Source organism: Sus scrofa, chromosome 6 (genome assembly GCF_054392235.1).
Source record: "Sus scrofa isolate SSC_HxYL_T2T_F1_AM1 chromosome 6, Sscrofa_HxYL_maternal_Yorkshire_Landrace_v2.0, whole genome shotgun sequence".
Classification (NCBI taxonomy): domain Eukaryota; kingdom Metazoa; phylum Chordata; class Mammalia; order Artiodactyla; family Suidae; genus Sus; species Sus scrofa.
This window is the reverse complement of record NC_139388.1, coordinates 174489320-174504753: the sequence shown is the minus strand read 5'-3', so window position 1 is coordinate 174504753 and position 15434 is coordinate 174489320. Positions and strand designations below refer to the sequence as shown.

The 15434-nt window shown below is 45.1% G+C and overlaps 1 protein-coding gene across 50 annotated transcripts in view; it reads right to left on the bottom strand.

Annotated features, from left to right (window-relative positions):
- The window catches only part of SCMH1 (Scm polycomb group protein homolog 1), a 189468-nt gene that overhangs the window by 39265 nt on the left and 134769 nt on the right, over positions 1-15434 (bottom strand). For all 50 annotated transcript variants that reach the window (XR_014808590.1, XM_084965530.1, XM_084965509.1 and 47 more), the window contains 2 exons: positions 12173-12405; positions 6588-6714 (listed from right to left, as the gene is read on the bottom strand). Coding sequence is in view for 49 of the 50 variants with exons in the window: in XM_084965530.1 (XP_084821656.1) it covers positions 6588-6714; positions 12173-12405 (360 nt within the window). In the remaining variant the exon portion in view is untranslated. The remainder of the gene's footprint in view (positions 1-6587; positions 6715-12172; positions 12406-15434) is intronic.

Sequence of the window (15434 nt, the reverse complement as noted above, 5' to 3'; positions counted from 1 at the left end):
CAAAATTAAACCAGAAATCAGCAACAGAAAGGTAAGTGAAAAATCTCTAAATACTTTGGGCTTAAACAACACATTTCTAAGTAACACATGGGTCAAAGAAGAAATCTCAAGAGAAATTTAAAAATATTTAGAACTAAATGAAAATGAAAATACATCTCATCAAAATTTGTGTGATACAGCCAAAGCAGTGAATAGAGGGAAATTTATAGCACTGAATGTGTATATTTTAAAAGAAGAAAGATCTAAAGCCAATAATCTAAGCTTACACTTTAGGAAATTAGAAAAAGAGCAAATTAAATCCAAAGTAAGCAGAAGAAAAGAAATATAAAAATTACAGCACAAATCAATGAAACTGAAAATAGGATATCAATAGAGAAAAATAAATGAAACCAAAGCTGATTCCCTGAAAAGATCAATAAAATTGATGTCTCTACACATGATAATAAGAAAAAGGAAAGATGGCACAAATGACTAATGTCAGGCATGAAAGAGGGGAGAGCACTACCGGTCCATGGTCATTAGGAATATTATGAATAGGAGTTCCCGTCAGTGGCTCAGTGGTAATGAAGCTGACTAGGATCCATGAGGACTTGGGTTTGATCCCTGGCCTCGCTCAGGGGTTAAGGATCCAGCATTGCTGTGAGCTGTGGTGTACATCACAGATGTGGCTCAGATCTGGCGTTGCTGTGGCTGTGGTGTAGGCTAGCAGTTACAGCTCCAATTTGAGCCTGGGAACTTCTATATGCTGTGGGTTTATCCTGAAAAAGCACCCCCCCAAAAAAGGGGGAATATTATGAATAATTCTATGCCACGGATTTGATAATAAAGATCAAATTGATCCATTCAGTGGAAGACACAATCTACCAAAACTTGCACACACAAAAAAAGACAATCCGAATATGCCTATATCTAGTAAAAAAATTAAATCAATAATTAATAACTTTCCAAAACAGAAAGCACCTGGCTCAAATGGATTCACTGGTGAATTGTATCAAACATTTAAAAAATGCATGTTCCCGGAGTTCCTGCTCTAGTGCAATGAAATCAGTGGCATTTCCGCAGTGCCAGGACACAGGTTGGATCCCTGGCCTAGGAACTTCATATGCCACAGGGCAGCCAAAAGAGAAAAAAACAAAACAAAACAAACAAACAAAAAAAAGCATGTTACTAATTCTCTATAATCTCTTTCAGAAGAGAGAAGCAGAGAGAATATTTCTTAACTCATTTGATGAGGCCAACATTACACTAAAACCAAAACCAGATAATTACTTCACAAGAAAAGAAAATTACAGACCAATATCTCTCATGAACACAGATGCAAAAATCCTCAACAAAATACTAGCAAATTGAACTTAAAAGTATATAAAAAGAGGAGTTCCATTGTGGTGCAGCAGAAACAAATCCAACTAGGAACCATGAGGTGGCAGGTTTGATTCCTGGGCTTGCTCAGCGGGTCAAGGATCCGGCGTTGTTACGAGCTGTGGTGTAGGTCACAGATGCGACTCAGATCTAGCATTGCTGTGGCTGTGGCATAGGCTGGTGTCTACAGCTCCAATTAGATCCCTAGTGTGGGAACCTCCATATGGCTCAGGTGTGGAGCTAAAAAAGACAAAAAGACCAACAAAACAAAACAAAACAGTATATAAAAAGAATTACATATTACAACTAAATAGGGCTTATTCCAGCTATGTAAATCTGATTCAAAATAAAAAAATCAGTGTACTCTATCACATTAATAGTCTACAGAAACATCACATGGCATCAGCAGATGCAGAAAAAACATCTGACAAAATCCAAGACCCATTCATGGTGGAAACTCTCAGCAAACTGGGAAGAGAGGGAAACTTCCTCAACTTGATAAAGAACATCAACAAAAACCTACAGCTAAATCATACTTTTTCTTTTTCTTTTGGCTGTGACTGTGGCATGTGGAAGTTCCTGGGCCACAGATCCAACCTGCACCACGGCAGTAACCAGAGCCACAGCAGTGACAATGCCAGATCCTTAACCCAAAGAGCCGCCAGGGAACACCTAACATCATACTTAATGGTGAGAAACTAGAAGCTTTCCTACTATGATCAGGAATACAGTAAGGATGTTCCCTCTTCCCACCAGTTTTTGACATTGTATTAGAAGTCCTAGTTAATGCAATAAGACAAGAAAAGGAAATAAAAGGTACATAGTTTCAGAAGGAAGAAATAAAACTCTTTTTGTCTCTGAGTGACATGATTGTCTATGAAGAGAATGCAAAAGAACTGACAAAAAATTCCTGGAACTAAAAAGGAATTACAGCAAGATTTCAGGGTATAAGGTTAATATACAAAAGTCAGTGGCTTTCCTATGTTACAGCAACGAGTAGGTGGGATTTGAAGTTAAAAACACAACACCATGTACACTAGCACCACCCAAATTAAATACTTAGGTATAAATATAACAAAATATGTACAAGATTTATATGAGGAAAACTACAAAATTCTGACGAATGAAATTAAAAGAACTAAATAAATGGAGAAGTATTCCTATGGTCATGAACAGGAAGACTCAATATCGTCAAGATGTCCATTCTTCGCAACTTGATCTACAGATTCAAGGCAATCCCATTCAAAATCCTGGCAAGTTATTCCGTGGCTCCCAACAAATTCATTCAAGAGTTTATATGGAGAGGAAAAAAAACGTGAACAGCCAACACAACACTGAAGGGGAAGAACTAAGTTGGAGGACTGACACTACCCAAATTCAAGACAGTGTGGTCTTAGTCAAAGAATACATAAATCAACGGGAACAGAATAGAGAGCCTAGAAACAGTCTCTTGCAAATACAGTCAACTGACCTTTGACAAAGGAGCAAAGGGAATACAATGGAGAAAAGACTTCAAGAAATGGTATCGAAACAACTGGGTAGCCAGAGACAAAAAAGAAATCTAGACAGACTTTGCATCTTTCACAAATACTACCTCAAAATAGATCACAGACCTAAGCGTGAAATTCAAAACTATAAAACTTCTAGAAGATAATGTGGGAGAAAACCAAGATGTCATCGGGCATGCCAGTGACTTCAGATGTGTCACCAAAGGCAGGATCCATGAAAGAGGTAATCGATAAGCTGGACTCATTAAAATGAAAACCTTCTGCTCTGTGAAAGACAATGTCAAGAGAATGAGCAGATAAGCCACAGACTGGGAGAAAATATTTGCAAAAGACATATCTGATAAAATGCCAATATCCAAATATCCGAAGAACTCCCAAAGCTCAACAATAACAAACAACCTGATTTAAAAAGTGTGCTAACAACGTTAACAGACACCTCACCAAAGATGATACCTCCATGGCAAATACGCGTACGCGTACGAAGGACGCTTCGCCCTTCATGTCGTTAGAGAGCCGCACATTAAAACAAGGAAAGACCACCACACACCCGTCAGAAGGGCTGCAGTTTACAGCACTGACACCACCGCATGCCGGCGAGAGGATGGGACAAGGGACCATCACCGATTCATGGCTGGTTGGAGTGTGAAATGCGACAGCCACTCAGACAATTTGACAACTGCTTACAAAAGAAAACATACTCTTACCCTGAGATCCATCAGTCTCATTCCTTGGTATTTGCTCAAAGGAACTGAAACCTGGTGTCCACCCTAAAACCTGCACATGAACGTTTACAGCAGCTTAATTCATAACTGTCAAGACTTGGGAACAACCAAAATGTCCTTCAGCAGATGAATGATAAATAAATTGGTGTATATTTAGATGATGGTGTATTAAAAAAAAAAAAAAGGCACGCTATCCAGCCACAAAAAGATACAGAGGAAATTTAAATGTATATTACTAAGTGAAAAGGCCAATCTGAAAAGGCTACATACCGAATGATATCAACTATAGGACATTTTGGAAAAGGCAAAATTATAGACAGTAAAAAGGTCAGTAGTTGCCAGGGATTAGTGAGTAGAAAAGAAGGACGATTTTTAGGACAGTTAAATTACTTTGCATGACCCTATAACGGTGGATACATGCCCTTATCTATTTGTCAAAATCTAATCAAGCACAACACTAAGACAGAGCTCTAGTGTAAGCCATGGGTGATGTTTCAGTGCAGGCTCATCAACGGAAACAAAGGTACTTCTTTGATGGAGACTGTTGATAAAGGAAACGGCAGGGAGTAACGGGAAATCTCTGCATACCCTGTACTTCCTGTTCAACTTTGCTGAAAACCTTAACAAAAAATAGTCGAGTACATAAATCCAGAAAATAAAACAGAGCTCTCCGCAGCAGATGCGATGCCCGCGACGGGGGCAGCAGAGTATAGTCATTGCTTGAAGGTCCGTGGCCAAATTCTCTAAGGGCACGTACGTCTTTCCATGCAGAGAATTTCACAGGCCTGGCTTTTCCACCAAATGCTCTTTGGAAAATATGCCACTAGAGCAATCAATAGTGACACTTTTCAGAGAAGCACGCCAGGCACAAGAAACTCAATACGAGGTGCAGAAGACACGGTTGAGGAGAAAGAGCTTGACGACAGTTGAGCAAAAGGGGAAAGGATTATGAACAAGCAGGAAAGCGGGTGAGGACGCGGAGGGCGACTGCAGGAGGCTCAGCAGCCGAGCAGCACGTGCGCCAGGAAGAGCGAACAGAGAGAAAAGAGGGGCGAGCAGACCCCGACACAGAACTTAGAGAGTTCCAAGAAACTAAATAATGGAGGGGCACACTATGTGTCCTCATGGTAGCTAACAAATACTCGCGTCCTACATAAAATTTCAGGACACTGGGATGAAGCAGAAGCTTCGAAGAAAATAAACGGATTTCACACAAAACAAAGATACAGATCTAGGAAAAATTACATGGGAAAATCAAGACATGGAAAGGAGAAAGCTGAGAACACAAAAGAGGTGAAAAGGATGCCAGGAAGTCCGAAGGCTCCAGGAGAGATTTCTCTCAGGGTTTGGAAGGGATACCGTGTTCAACATGCTTGGACATAAAGACGTACACAGCAGAAAGAAAGTCGAAGGTTGAATAATTATTGCAAGCCTATCGTTCCTTTAAACTGTTAGCATGTACATCACTGACACGAATAAATACTCTGTAAAAGTGTCGTGCAGTTAAGAAAAGGAATGGTTGGTGACGAAGGATGTAGCGTGGCACACGGCTCCCACTGTTAACAACGGACTGGTCTAGGAAGGTACCCTGGACCAACCATCACTGCCTAAGTGCAGAAACTGAGGCTCCGAAAAGGAGGTGACATCAGGGGCCCGCAGAAAGAGTGACGGTGCAGTCAGGTGGAGAAACGGCGATCCGTCAGAACTGCTGTGGTCCGGCCCAGAAGCAAAGAAAAGGAACCCAGAGTCGAGCTGCCACTCTTCCTGGGCTACGACTCAGAGCAGCAGAGGGACTGCCGCCCAGTGACCGCCAGAAGAGACGCTCTGTGTCCCTCAAACCTATACGGTGGGGCACAGCCATGAAGCTCTCCCACCTGCAAGTCTTCTGAGTTTTGTTGAAAAGGCACCCGGGCACCTACGTGCTATTCAGAATGACGCGGAGTAAAGCAAGCGGTCACGGCATCCGGGGAGCACGGCCTGAGGCCGGAAAGGGACTCGGGACCCTCACCAAGGGGCTCACCCACCTTCGCCTCCTCGGCTTTGTTCTGTGCCCTGAGGATGCGTTTGGACGAAGCAAGCCCGGTACCCGGCTGGGGCCAGACGTGTGAGACCCATCTGCAGAAATCCCGTGACGATGCTCTGCCAGAGCCGGGCAGGAGGGCCACGGGCAGGCTCTGCTGTCCTGCCAGGGTTCTTTGGGGAGGCAACTCTGGCTGGCCTCCTCGTTAGGCACTGATGTTCTAGCATTTGGACGGAGACAGTCTCAGTCCTTCTAAGAAAAGACCACCTCACCGCCTCCGGGGAGCCTCCCAATTGCTTAGACTTCACTCGAGATGACAGAGAAGCACTGCCGAGGAAGCGAGGTTCACACAGAAAAAACATGCCCTTTTCAGTTGCCCCACGGGGAGGCTGCATATCTATCTACCGGGGTAGCTCTTTCCGAATTACCTTCATACACAGGCAACTACAGAAATGAAACGGGAACAGATAAGCACAACCCAGGTGGATAACCCGTCCACTTCAGCTACCAGACTGTGCTTTGAATCGAGCGGACATGGACTGATCCCCCAAATCAAACACAGCACCAAGACCTGCCACCATCGGAGATGTGAAAAGCATCAGAGCAGTGTCGCGTGCACGTGAGAACTGCTGTAATGCTGGAAGGGTTCTGGGAGGGACAACCACGAGGGAGTACCCCGAACGGAAAAGGACGGGGGAGACTGGAAACCGGGCCGGGGAGCTCCCGAGGATGCGGGTATCCGCCCCCCCGCACCCTCCGCCCTCCCAACTCTGGGTTCACAGGTCACCTCCCCAAGATTTCTCTGACTGCTGTGACAGAATTAAAGCTCTCTGGAGTTACTCCGAAGGTGAAAAAGGTTTTTAAAGATTATGTTTAGGTTTATAAATGGATGGGGGCTAATTATTGGCACAGGATAAGAAGAAGTACAGACACGGAGGCCTGGGGCTTGGTGCAGCTAATGCTGTGATCTGCTCTTACCTGTGGGGGCCTGCATGGCTGCGCTGGGGACGGTGGCAGCATCTTGGGGTACAGTGCTGGTATCCGGTTCGGGGGTGCTGGTTGTTGGTGAGGTGGGTGGTGGGTTCGGCAAAGTCCGAGGTTTCCTCTGTCAAAATGGATGGAAAAGTTTGCTACCCATCACAGGTAACTTGTCTTCTTGCTCTTCTAATCCTAGCACTTACTTCACCAATGAAACTGAAATATATTTGTGGATGGGACTGTGCTTTTTTCTTTTCTTTTCTTTTTTGCTTTTTAGGGCTGCACCTGTGGCATATGGAAGTTCCTAGGCTAGGGGTCCAATCAGGAACTGCAGCTGCCGGAGCCACAGCAACACAGGACCCAAGCCAAATCTGTGACCTACACCGTAGCTCACAGCAATGCCCGATCCTTAACCCACGGAGAGAGGCTGGGGATTGAACTCGTGTTCGCATAGATACTAGTGGGGTTCAAGACCCGCTGAGCCACAAAACGACCTTCCTTATTATTATTTTTTAATTGAAGTACAGCTGATGAACAATGCTAGGTTAGCGGAAGGTGTACAGCAAAGCGATTCTTTTCCATGTACATACGTGTTCTTCGTGAGAGTGTTTCCACCACGGATGAGATGATCACAAGCTAGGAACCCAGTCCCCTGTGCCACACAGTCGGGCCTTGCTTGCTCGATAGTTTACGTCCACCGTGGGTAACTGTTAAACTCCTCGTGTCCCCTCCCTTCCACTTCCCCCTTGGCAACCATACATTTGTTTTCGATGTCTGTGAGTCTGTTTCTGTTTTATGAAGAAGCTCACCTGCATCATTTTTTCAGATTCTATATGTAAGTGATACATGATACATATTTTTTCCACACAGCATCTTGCCTAAAGCTGCAAACATAGCAGATGCTTAGTAAATATATTTTTGAATCCATGTGTAAGATTCTGGGTCCCGTAGAGCCAGAGCTTAATTCGCCGTCTCTTATTCTGTATTCAATACTGTCATTTCAAGTCCAGGCTCTTCCCCATTTGGATAGAAAAAAGCAAAAGATGCTGTGGCTTCAGTCTCCCCTGACAATATACTTTGTTTCTCCCTTTGAAAAACGGAAAGTCCCTTCCCCTGACTCGACAAACTACTTTCTTCCGCCTGCCTCATCAGCTCATTACCTGACTTTAGCTTTTATTTTTATATTTTTTTCTACCTTAAAACTTACACTCTGGTAAACTCTAACTATAGAACTTCTCTAAAACCTGTATTTTAACCTGGCCCCTGACTTTACAAAAATAAACCCTCCCTTTTGCCTGGAAAACCCCTTCTTTCCTTTTTTTTCAACCTTATAAAACACGTTCATCCAGGAAGCTTTTCTAGATTTCCTTTGGTCAGTGTCTCTTCTGTGCTATTGCTGCACTTTGCACCGTAGCATTTGCCGTGAGGTTTTGTATTCTGTTTACATACTGGCGTCCCCTGTTGGCCTTGTGCTCCCCGAGACTGATTCTGAGGGCCAGTCCTACATGGTACTTGGCACATAAGTGTCAATAAACACCTTTCAGCGAAGCGTACAGGAGAGAATGCAAAAATGGGGGGAGTAATAAAAAATGACCTGATTAAAAAATCTAGTAGCTCCTCTACGCTGTTCAGGGCAGTCTCTCGGGGAGAGGGGAGAAAGCTCTCGGAAGGCTTTTTCCAAGAAATAATTTTTTAAAACCCTCTCTAGATGCGAGGAAAACATAACCACTACTGAAATCCGGAAGCCCCATTTCACTGAAGGGCCGTACGGAGGGCCCACTCTGGGAGCCGTAGCAACCCAACCCCTTCTAGGAGTGTATCCAAAGGGACAGCTCCCGTGACAGCAGCGTATACACCTGAGATGGCCTTGCCTGTGAACGCGTCATGCACACTCTCGTGGACACTCGCAGCACACACAGGACATGCGGGTATTTCCTCCTATTTTTTGACATCGCCACAAGTAAAAATCCGCATAAGCAATGAGTCAGGGAAGAAAGGAAATACCAGCTCAGCTGCACCGAGTTGGTGGTAGGATTTCATGGGGTCCCTGAAGGAACAAACCTGGTGAGTTAGCTGCCCAAATGTTGTAGGATAAAGCAGAAAGACGTAAAGATTATCACTGTTTGAGACAGGGCATTTCCATGTAGCATATCTGTTTATACACTACCTCAACTCCATCTCATTGGTTTTACTGGGGCTCATATCCTTACTCAAAGAATTCCCAGAGCCACACAGGTGGGGACAACTGGAGGTGAGACATGCATCTAAGTTCGTTTGGCTTTAAAGCCTGTGCTCTTGTCACAAGACCACTTGGCTTCAAAAACGAATGTAAGGGTCTTGGGCTAAGTACAGTCACACACACTTAGAGGGATAAACAAAAGGACAGGAAGGGAAAGGAGGGAGTCAAATCCCAACCCCTTAAAATACAGCATTAGACGAAACCTACTGTTTTTAAGAGGACTGGAAAGAAAGAGGACTTGCGCTATTATGTTTAGGACTTCCTGAGAAAGCAAGCAGAGACAAATCATAGACTCCCAGCTCCTAGGTTCTGAAGGCTCTTAAAGGCTACTTAGTCCAACCACCCATCCATACCTACTTCCTACTCCCTGAAAACATCACTCCCAGTCGTCATCTGGTGACCTGGCTTAATACTGCTGGTGACCAACCACCCATCCATACCTACTTCCTACTCCCTGAAAACATCACTCCCAGTCGTCATCTGGTGACCTGGCTTAATACTGCTAGTGACCAACCACCCATCCATACCTACTTCCTACTCCCTGAAAACATCACTCCCAGTCGTCATCTGGTGACCTGGCTTAATACTGCTAGTGACCAACCACCCATCCATACCTACTTCCTACTCCCTGAAAACATCACTCCCAGTCGTCATCTGGTGACCTGGCTTAATACTGCTAGTGACCAACCACCCATCCATACCTACTTCCTACTCCCTGAAAACATCACTCCCAGTCGTCATCTGGTGACCTGGCTTAATACTGCTAGTGATGAGACATCACCACTTCCATTTCCAAACAGATTTAACTGTTGCTTTTACGCTGAGACAAAGCCTGTCTGCTTCAGCTTCTGCTTATTGGTTTTGGTTCTATCTTTGGATGCCCACAGACGAGCTTTATCCCTCTTTAATCGGTCAAGATGTTCTTGCAACATCAAAAATGACTTCTCTGGCCTGGGAATCTTTGCAGCCTTCAGCCTCTCCTCCACAACAGGAGAATGAGAAGAGAGACAAAAGTGAATCAGGACCTGGGTTAAGGGTTAGTGGTAATAGATCAGGAGCATAGTGTGACACAGAAGGATCAGGATGGGACATCAAGAATTCAAAACCAAGAAATAGGAGATAATCTCAGCTGGAAATCATTACTAAAATCACCCATCTGTCCATCCATCCGTCTGTCCATCTGTCCGTCCGTCCATCCACCCATCCATCTATCCATCCATCCACCCATCCATCCGTCCATCCATCCACCCATCCGTCCACCTATCCATCCACCCATCCATCCATCCACCCGTCCATCCATCCATCTATCCATCTGTCCACTTATCCATCTATCCATCCATCCATCTATCCATCCATCCACCCATCCATCCGTCCACCCATCCATCCATCCATCCACCCATCCATCCGTCCATCCACCAATCCATCCATCCGTCCATCCATCCATCCATCCGTCCACCCATCCATCCGTCCATTCATCCATCCATCCATCCATCCATCCACCCATCCATCCACCCATCATCCATCCACCCATCATCCATCCGTCCACCCATCCATCCATCCATCCACCCATCATCCATCCATCCATCCACCCATCCATCCGTCCATCCACCAATCCATCCATCCGTCCATCCATCCATCCATCCGTCCACCCATCCATCCGTCCATTCATCCATCCATCCATCCATCCATCCACCCATCCATCCACCCATCATCCATCCGTCCACCCATCCGTCCACCCATCCATCCATCCATCCACCCATCCATCCATCCGTCCATCTATCCATCCATCCACCCACCCATCCACCCATCCACCCATCCACCCATCCATCCATCCGTCCATCTATCCATCCATCCACCCACCCATCCACCCACCCACCCATCCATCCACCCATCCATCCATCCGTCCATCTATCCATCCATCTGTCCACCCATCCATCCGTCCATTCATCCACCCATCCATCCGTCCATTCATCCATCCATCCATCCATCCATCCACCCATCTGTCCACCTATCCATCTATCCATCCATCCATCCATCCGTCCACCCATCCATCCATTCATCCGTCCACCCATCCATCCGTCCATTCATCCACCCATCCATCCACCCATCATCTATCCATCCATCCATCCACCCATCTGTCCACCTATCCATCTATCCATCCATCCATCCATCCGTCCATCCATCTGTCCGTCCATCCATCCATCCATCTATCCATCTGTCCACCCATCCATCCATCCATCTTGCATATACGGAACATCACCTAAGAGACTGAGCTATAGGGCATGGCAGGAAAAAAGAAAAGAAAATATCAGCTTCTTGATCCAGAGAAGCTTATGTTCTCGGACAGAGGTCAGATGGGGCCAATACAAAACAAAACCAACCAAACCCAAGGAAGAACTTGTGAAACGGGAAAGGAACGCCTCGGGAGAAGTGAGTGGCATTTCCACACGCGGACTCAGGTCGTCTAGTCTGAGAGGGAGAGGCAGAGAAATGCCCTGAGAGTTAGAAGCGAGTGGAGAAGGTGAGAGCAAAGGAAGCCCCAGAGAATCAACTGAGGACGTTCCTACCGGCGGCTTCCCCAGGGAAGATATGAATGAAGAGCCTGTCATGACCAAAGCGTGGTTCTTCCAGGAACGGTGCCAGCGAAGCACGACCCAGCAGTCTCCCTGCACTAGAGGAGAGCGGCGCCTTCCTCAGGAAATGCGGGAGAGTGCACACGTGGCAGGGCAGCAGTGACCTTCGGACCGGAACACCAGGATGCCCAGCTGTGCGGCCTCTGCCGGTTATGAGCAACGTGACCTCAGGGAAGTCACTTCACACGTCTAAGTCTCAATTCACCTGACTGTCCAGCAGCACCGACACGACTCACTTCCTAGGGTTCTGTGAAGATCCTGTGACACGTAGTGGTGTCAGGTACAGAACCTGATACTTGGTAAATATTCAGTAATTACCTTTTTTATTTTATTTTTTTAAAAAGAAGGTACAAGGACAGAAAAAGAAATACATTCGCAGGATCAGTTTTCTCTTTCTGTTCACACTGCGGGTCGCCCACTCTGGTAGGAAGATGACAATCGGGAGCAGGGCCTTTCATCTACAGGAAATATCAGACCGGAATCCCCAAGTACAACTTTCAAAGTCAAGGTTTGGTACATGCATGCCCTCTTCTCCCTCGTGCCACCAGCTCCCAGGTAAGCAGCTAAAGCAGGGACGACGATATGGGAGACTCTTAAAAGCAAGCCCAGGGTGGGGCACAGGGCCAGGCACGCGCCTGTCGGAGGCGGGTGGATGTGGATGAGTTACCCCTTTATAACCCTCTAGCCCTTGCAGGGAACCACATTTTACCTACCTTACTGCCAGGTTTGGGACCCCTCTTCTTTGGGAATTTCAAAAGTTCAGCTGACTTGGATGGGGTAGAGATGGGAGGGGGAATTAGGGGCTTGGGTGTCCGGCCCCGCTTCTTTCCTGGTTTACGCCCCCTCTGCCCTGGTTGGTGCTCCAAGACAGTTTTGGTGCTGCTGTGGATGCTGGGCTTCTCAGTGTTCACATCGGAGGCAGGATAGGGATTCTTTGGAATCACAACTGCAAGAAAAAGACTCGTTCTATCACCCCCTCCTCCCAGCTGCATTCCCTTCCCAGTTGACTTGCTCCTTCCACTTGGGCAGTTTTATCCCAGGAAACTCGTTTCTTGGCATCTGACCTAAATGTTAGAGAACCTTGGAGGAGAATTTAATTTAGATTGGCTAGGACTGGAAGTTTTAACTATTTCTGGCAAATGCAGAAAAAATATTAAAATTTTCTCCTCAAGGCATTTAGTTAAAGCACATACACAGAACCATAGACTCAGAGGTGGAAGGCTCCTAGAAGCCTCCAGTCCTCTCCTGCGAAGAATGAAGGGCTGAGGCTGAGAAGAAGAAATGATGCTTCCTCCAGGCGACACAGTGAGCTGGGATACGGACTTAGGTTCCGAACCTGGGCCCTGACAAATCAAATCAGGGGTTTTCTACATCAATCCAGTCAAGGTTTTAGTGTGATTGTTGCAGTGAGAGGATAGTGAAACACATGGAAATATACACATCCGATAGCATCTTTCCTTACCTTAAAAACCTGTGCTTCGTGTTCCCTTTACAGTAAAGTCCAAACTCTTTATTCTGATTCCCAAAGGCTCTGAGGACTTTGCCCCACTCTCCAGTCATGTCTGATGTCATTTCCTGTCACCCACTTGCATGTCCTAGCTTCACTGTTTTCTGAACACCAATTCATTCATACATGTTGAGTTCTTTATTCTTCCTGGTCAGACATAAATCAATACTCAGTTTTCAACACTCGGCTCCAGGGCCACCTCCTCACTGAGGCCTTGGGTATATATACCAAGTGGGAAAATTCCGAGATGGGAACATGTTAGTGTGCGTGTGTGTGAGTGTGTGCGCACGCATGTGTGTGTTCACAATGGAATACTACTCAGCCATAAAAAGGATGAAAAGTTGCCATGTGCAGCAACAAGGACTGACTTGGAGGGCATCATGCTAAGTGAAGTAAGTCAAACAGAGGAAGATAAATACTGTATGTTATCATTTATATGTGGAATCTAAAAAATACAACAAAATAGTGAATGAAACAAAAAAGCAGACTCACAGATATAGAGAATGAACTAGTGATTACCAGAAGGGAGAAGGAAGGGGGGCAATACAGGGTAAGGGGAAAAGGAGGTTATTATGGGATCATATGAAATCATCTGTGTGAAACTTCTGAAAATTGTAAAGCACTACAGAATTTAAGAAATCATTCGATTAAAATTTTTAAAAAGAAAGTTGAAATAATATTTTCAGAAAAACCAAAGCTGAGAGAATTTGTCCCTAATAGACCTAAACTACAAGAAATAAAAAGCGATTTCTTCAAGATGAAGAAAAGGAATTCCAGATGGAAGAAGGGGACTGGGGGAAGGAAGGAAGAGCATAAGAGAGGGTAGACATGTGAACAGATACGCGAGCACATCAATGACTAGGCATTTTTAAAATGGCTTGTAGGGTTTATAATACGTGTACAGCCGACCCTTGGACAACATGGGTTTACACTGTGTGTATCCACTTCTACGTGAATTTTTTCCAGTAAACATGTACTACAGTACCGCATGATCCATGGTTGATTAGGTCCACGGATGCGGAGCCATTCGCGGATGGCTGACTGTGAGGTGATGTGCAGAGCTGACTGCACATGGGTGCTGCCCTTCATCTCCACACTGTTCAGGAGGCAACTACATCAGTAAATTGTATGAAGTCAGCGGTGCAAAGGACAGAAGCGGGTGGGGAAGGGAAGCGAAAGTTGTTAGGAATCTGGGAGCCATTCGCGGATGGCTGACTGTGAGGTTGTGCAGATCTGACTGCACACGGGTGCTGCCCTTCACCTCCACATTGTTCAGGAGGCAACTACATCAGTAAATCGTATGAAGCCAGCGGTGCAAAGGACAGAAGCGGGTGGGGAAGGGAAGCGAAAGTTGTTAGGAATCTGGGGAGGGGCCGGAGTGCTTATCTAAGACGAACTTTAATAAGCCTAGGATGCACAATTATAACTACTTAAAGAATTATACAAGCTTTTAAGCTAAGGAGTGAGAACTGGAATAATAAAACATACTTGATCAATCCAGAAGAAAGCAAGAAAGGACGAATAAAGAAATGAAGAGCTCAAAGAGAAAACAAAATGCAAAGTGGAGACTTAAACCCGAATAAATAATTACATTAAATACAAATGGTTTGAGTAAAACAACAAAAAAACTAACATACTGAACCAAAAAACCCCCCAAAACCTAATTATGTCCGTTTATAACAAGGGCTTTGAAATATAAGAACATTTGAAACACAGGAAGATAAAAATAAACAGATGGAAAAATATATCCCCTGTGAACATTAACCAAAGAAAGTTCAAGTGGATACATAAATCTCAGATAAGACAGTCTTAATGCAAGAAGTATGGCTAGACTAAAACGGGTCATTTCATCAAGATAAAAAAGTCAATGCATATCACCATATCACTGCAAAGGCAGTCTACTGAACAGAAGAAGTTATTTGCAAATGATATACCCAAAAAGGCATTAATGTCCAAAATATACAAATTACTCTAGAACTCAACATCAAAAAACAAAAAAACCACCCCAATTAACAAATGGGCAGGGACCTGAGTAGGTCGTCTCTTCCCCATAAGACACAAAGACGGTCAACAGACGCGTGAGAAGATGATCAACACCACTCACCACCAGGGAAAGCAAAGCAAAACTACAACGAGATGCCACCTTGCATCTGCCAGGATGGCCACGACTCCAAAGAGAACAAATAACAGGTGCGGGCAAGGACGCAGAGAAGAGGGAATCCTTGTTCACTGTTGCTGGGAATGTAAATTCATGCAGCTACTGTGGAAAACTGTAGGGAGGGCCTTTAAAAAACAGCTGTCATGTTATCCAGCAACTTCACTTCTGGGTATTTAACCAAAACCAAAAAACAAAACAAAACCAAAAAACTGCTAATGAGAAAAGGCAGAGACACACCAATGTTCACTGCATCATTGTTAAAAACAGCCAAGATATGGAAGCAGCCTAAGCGTAAACTGACAGATGAGCG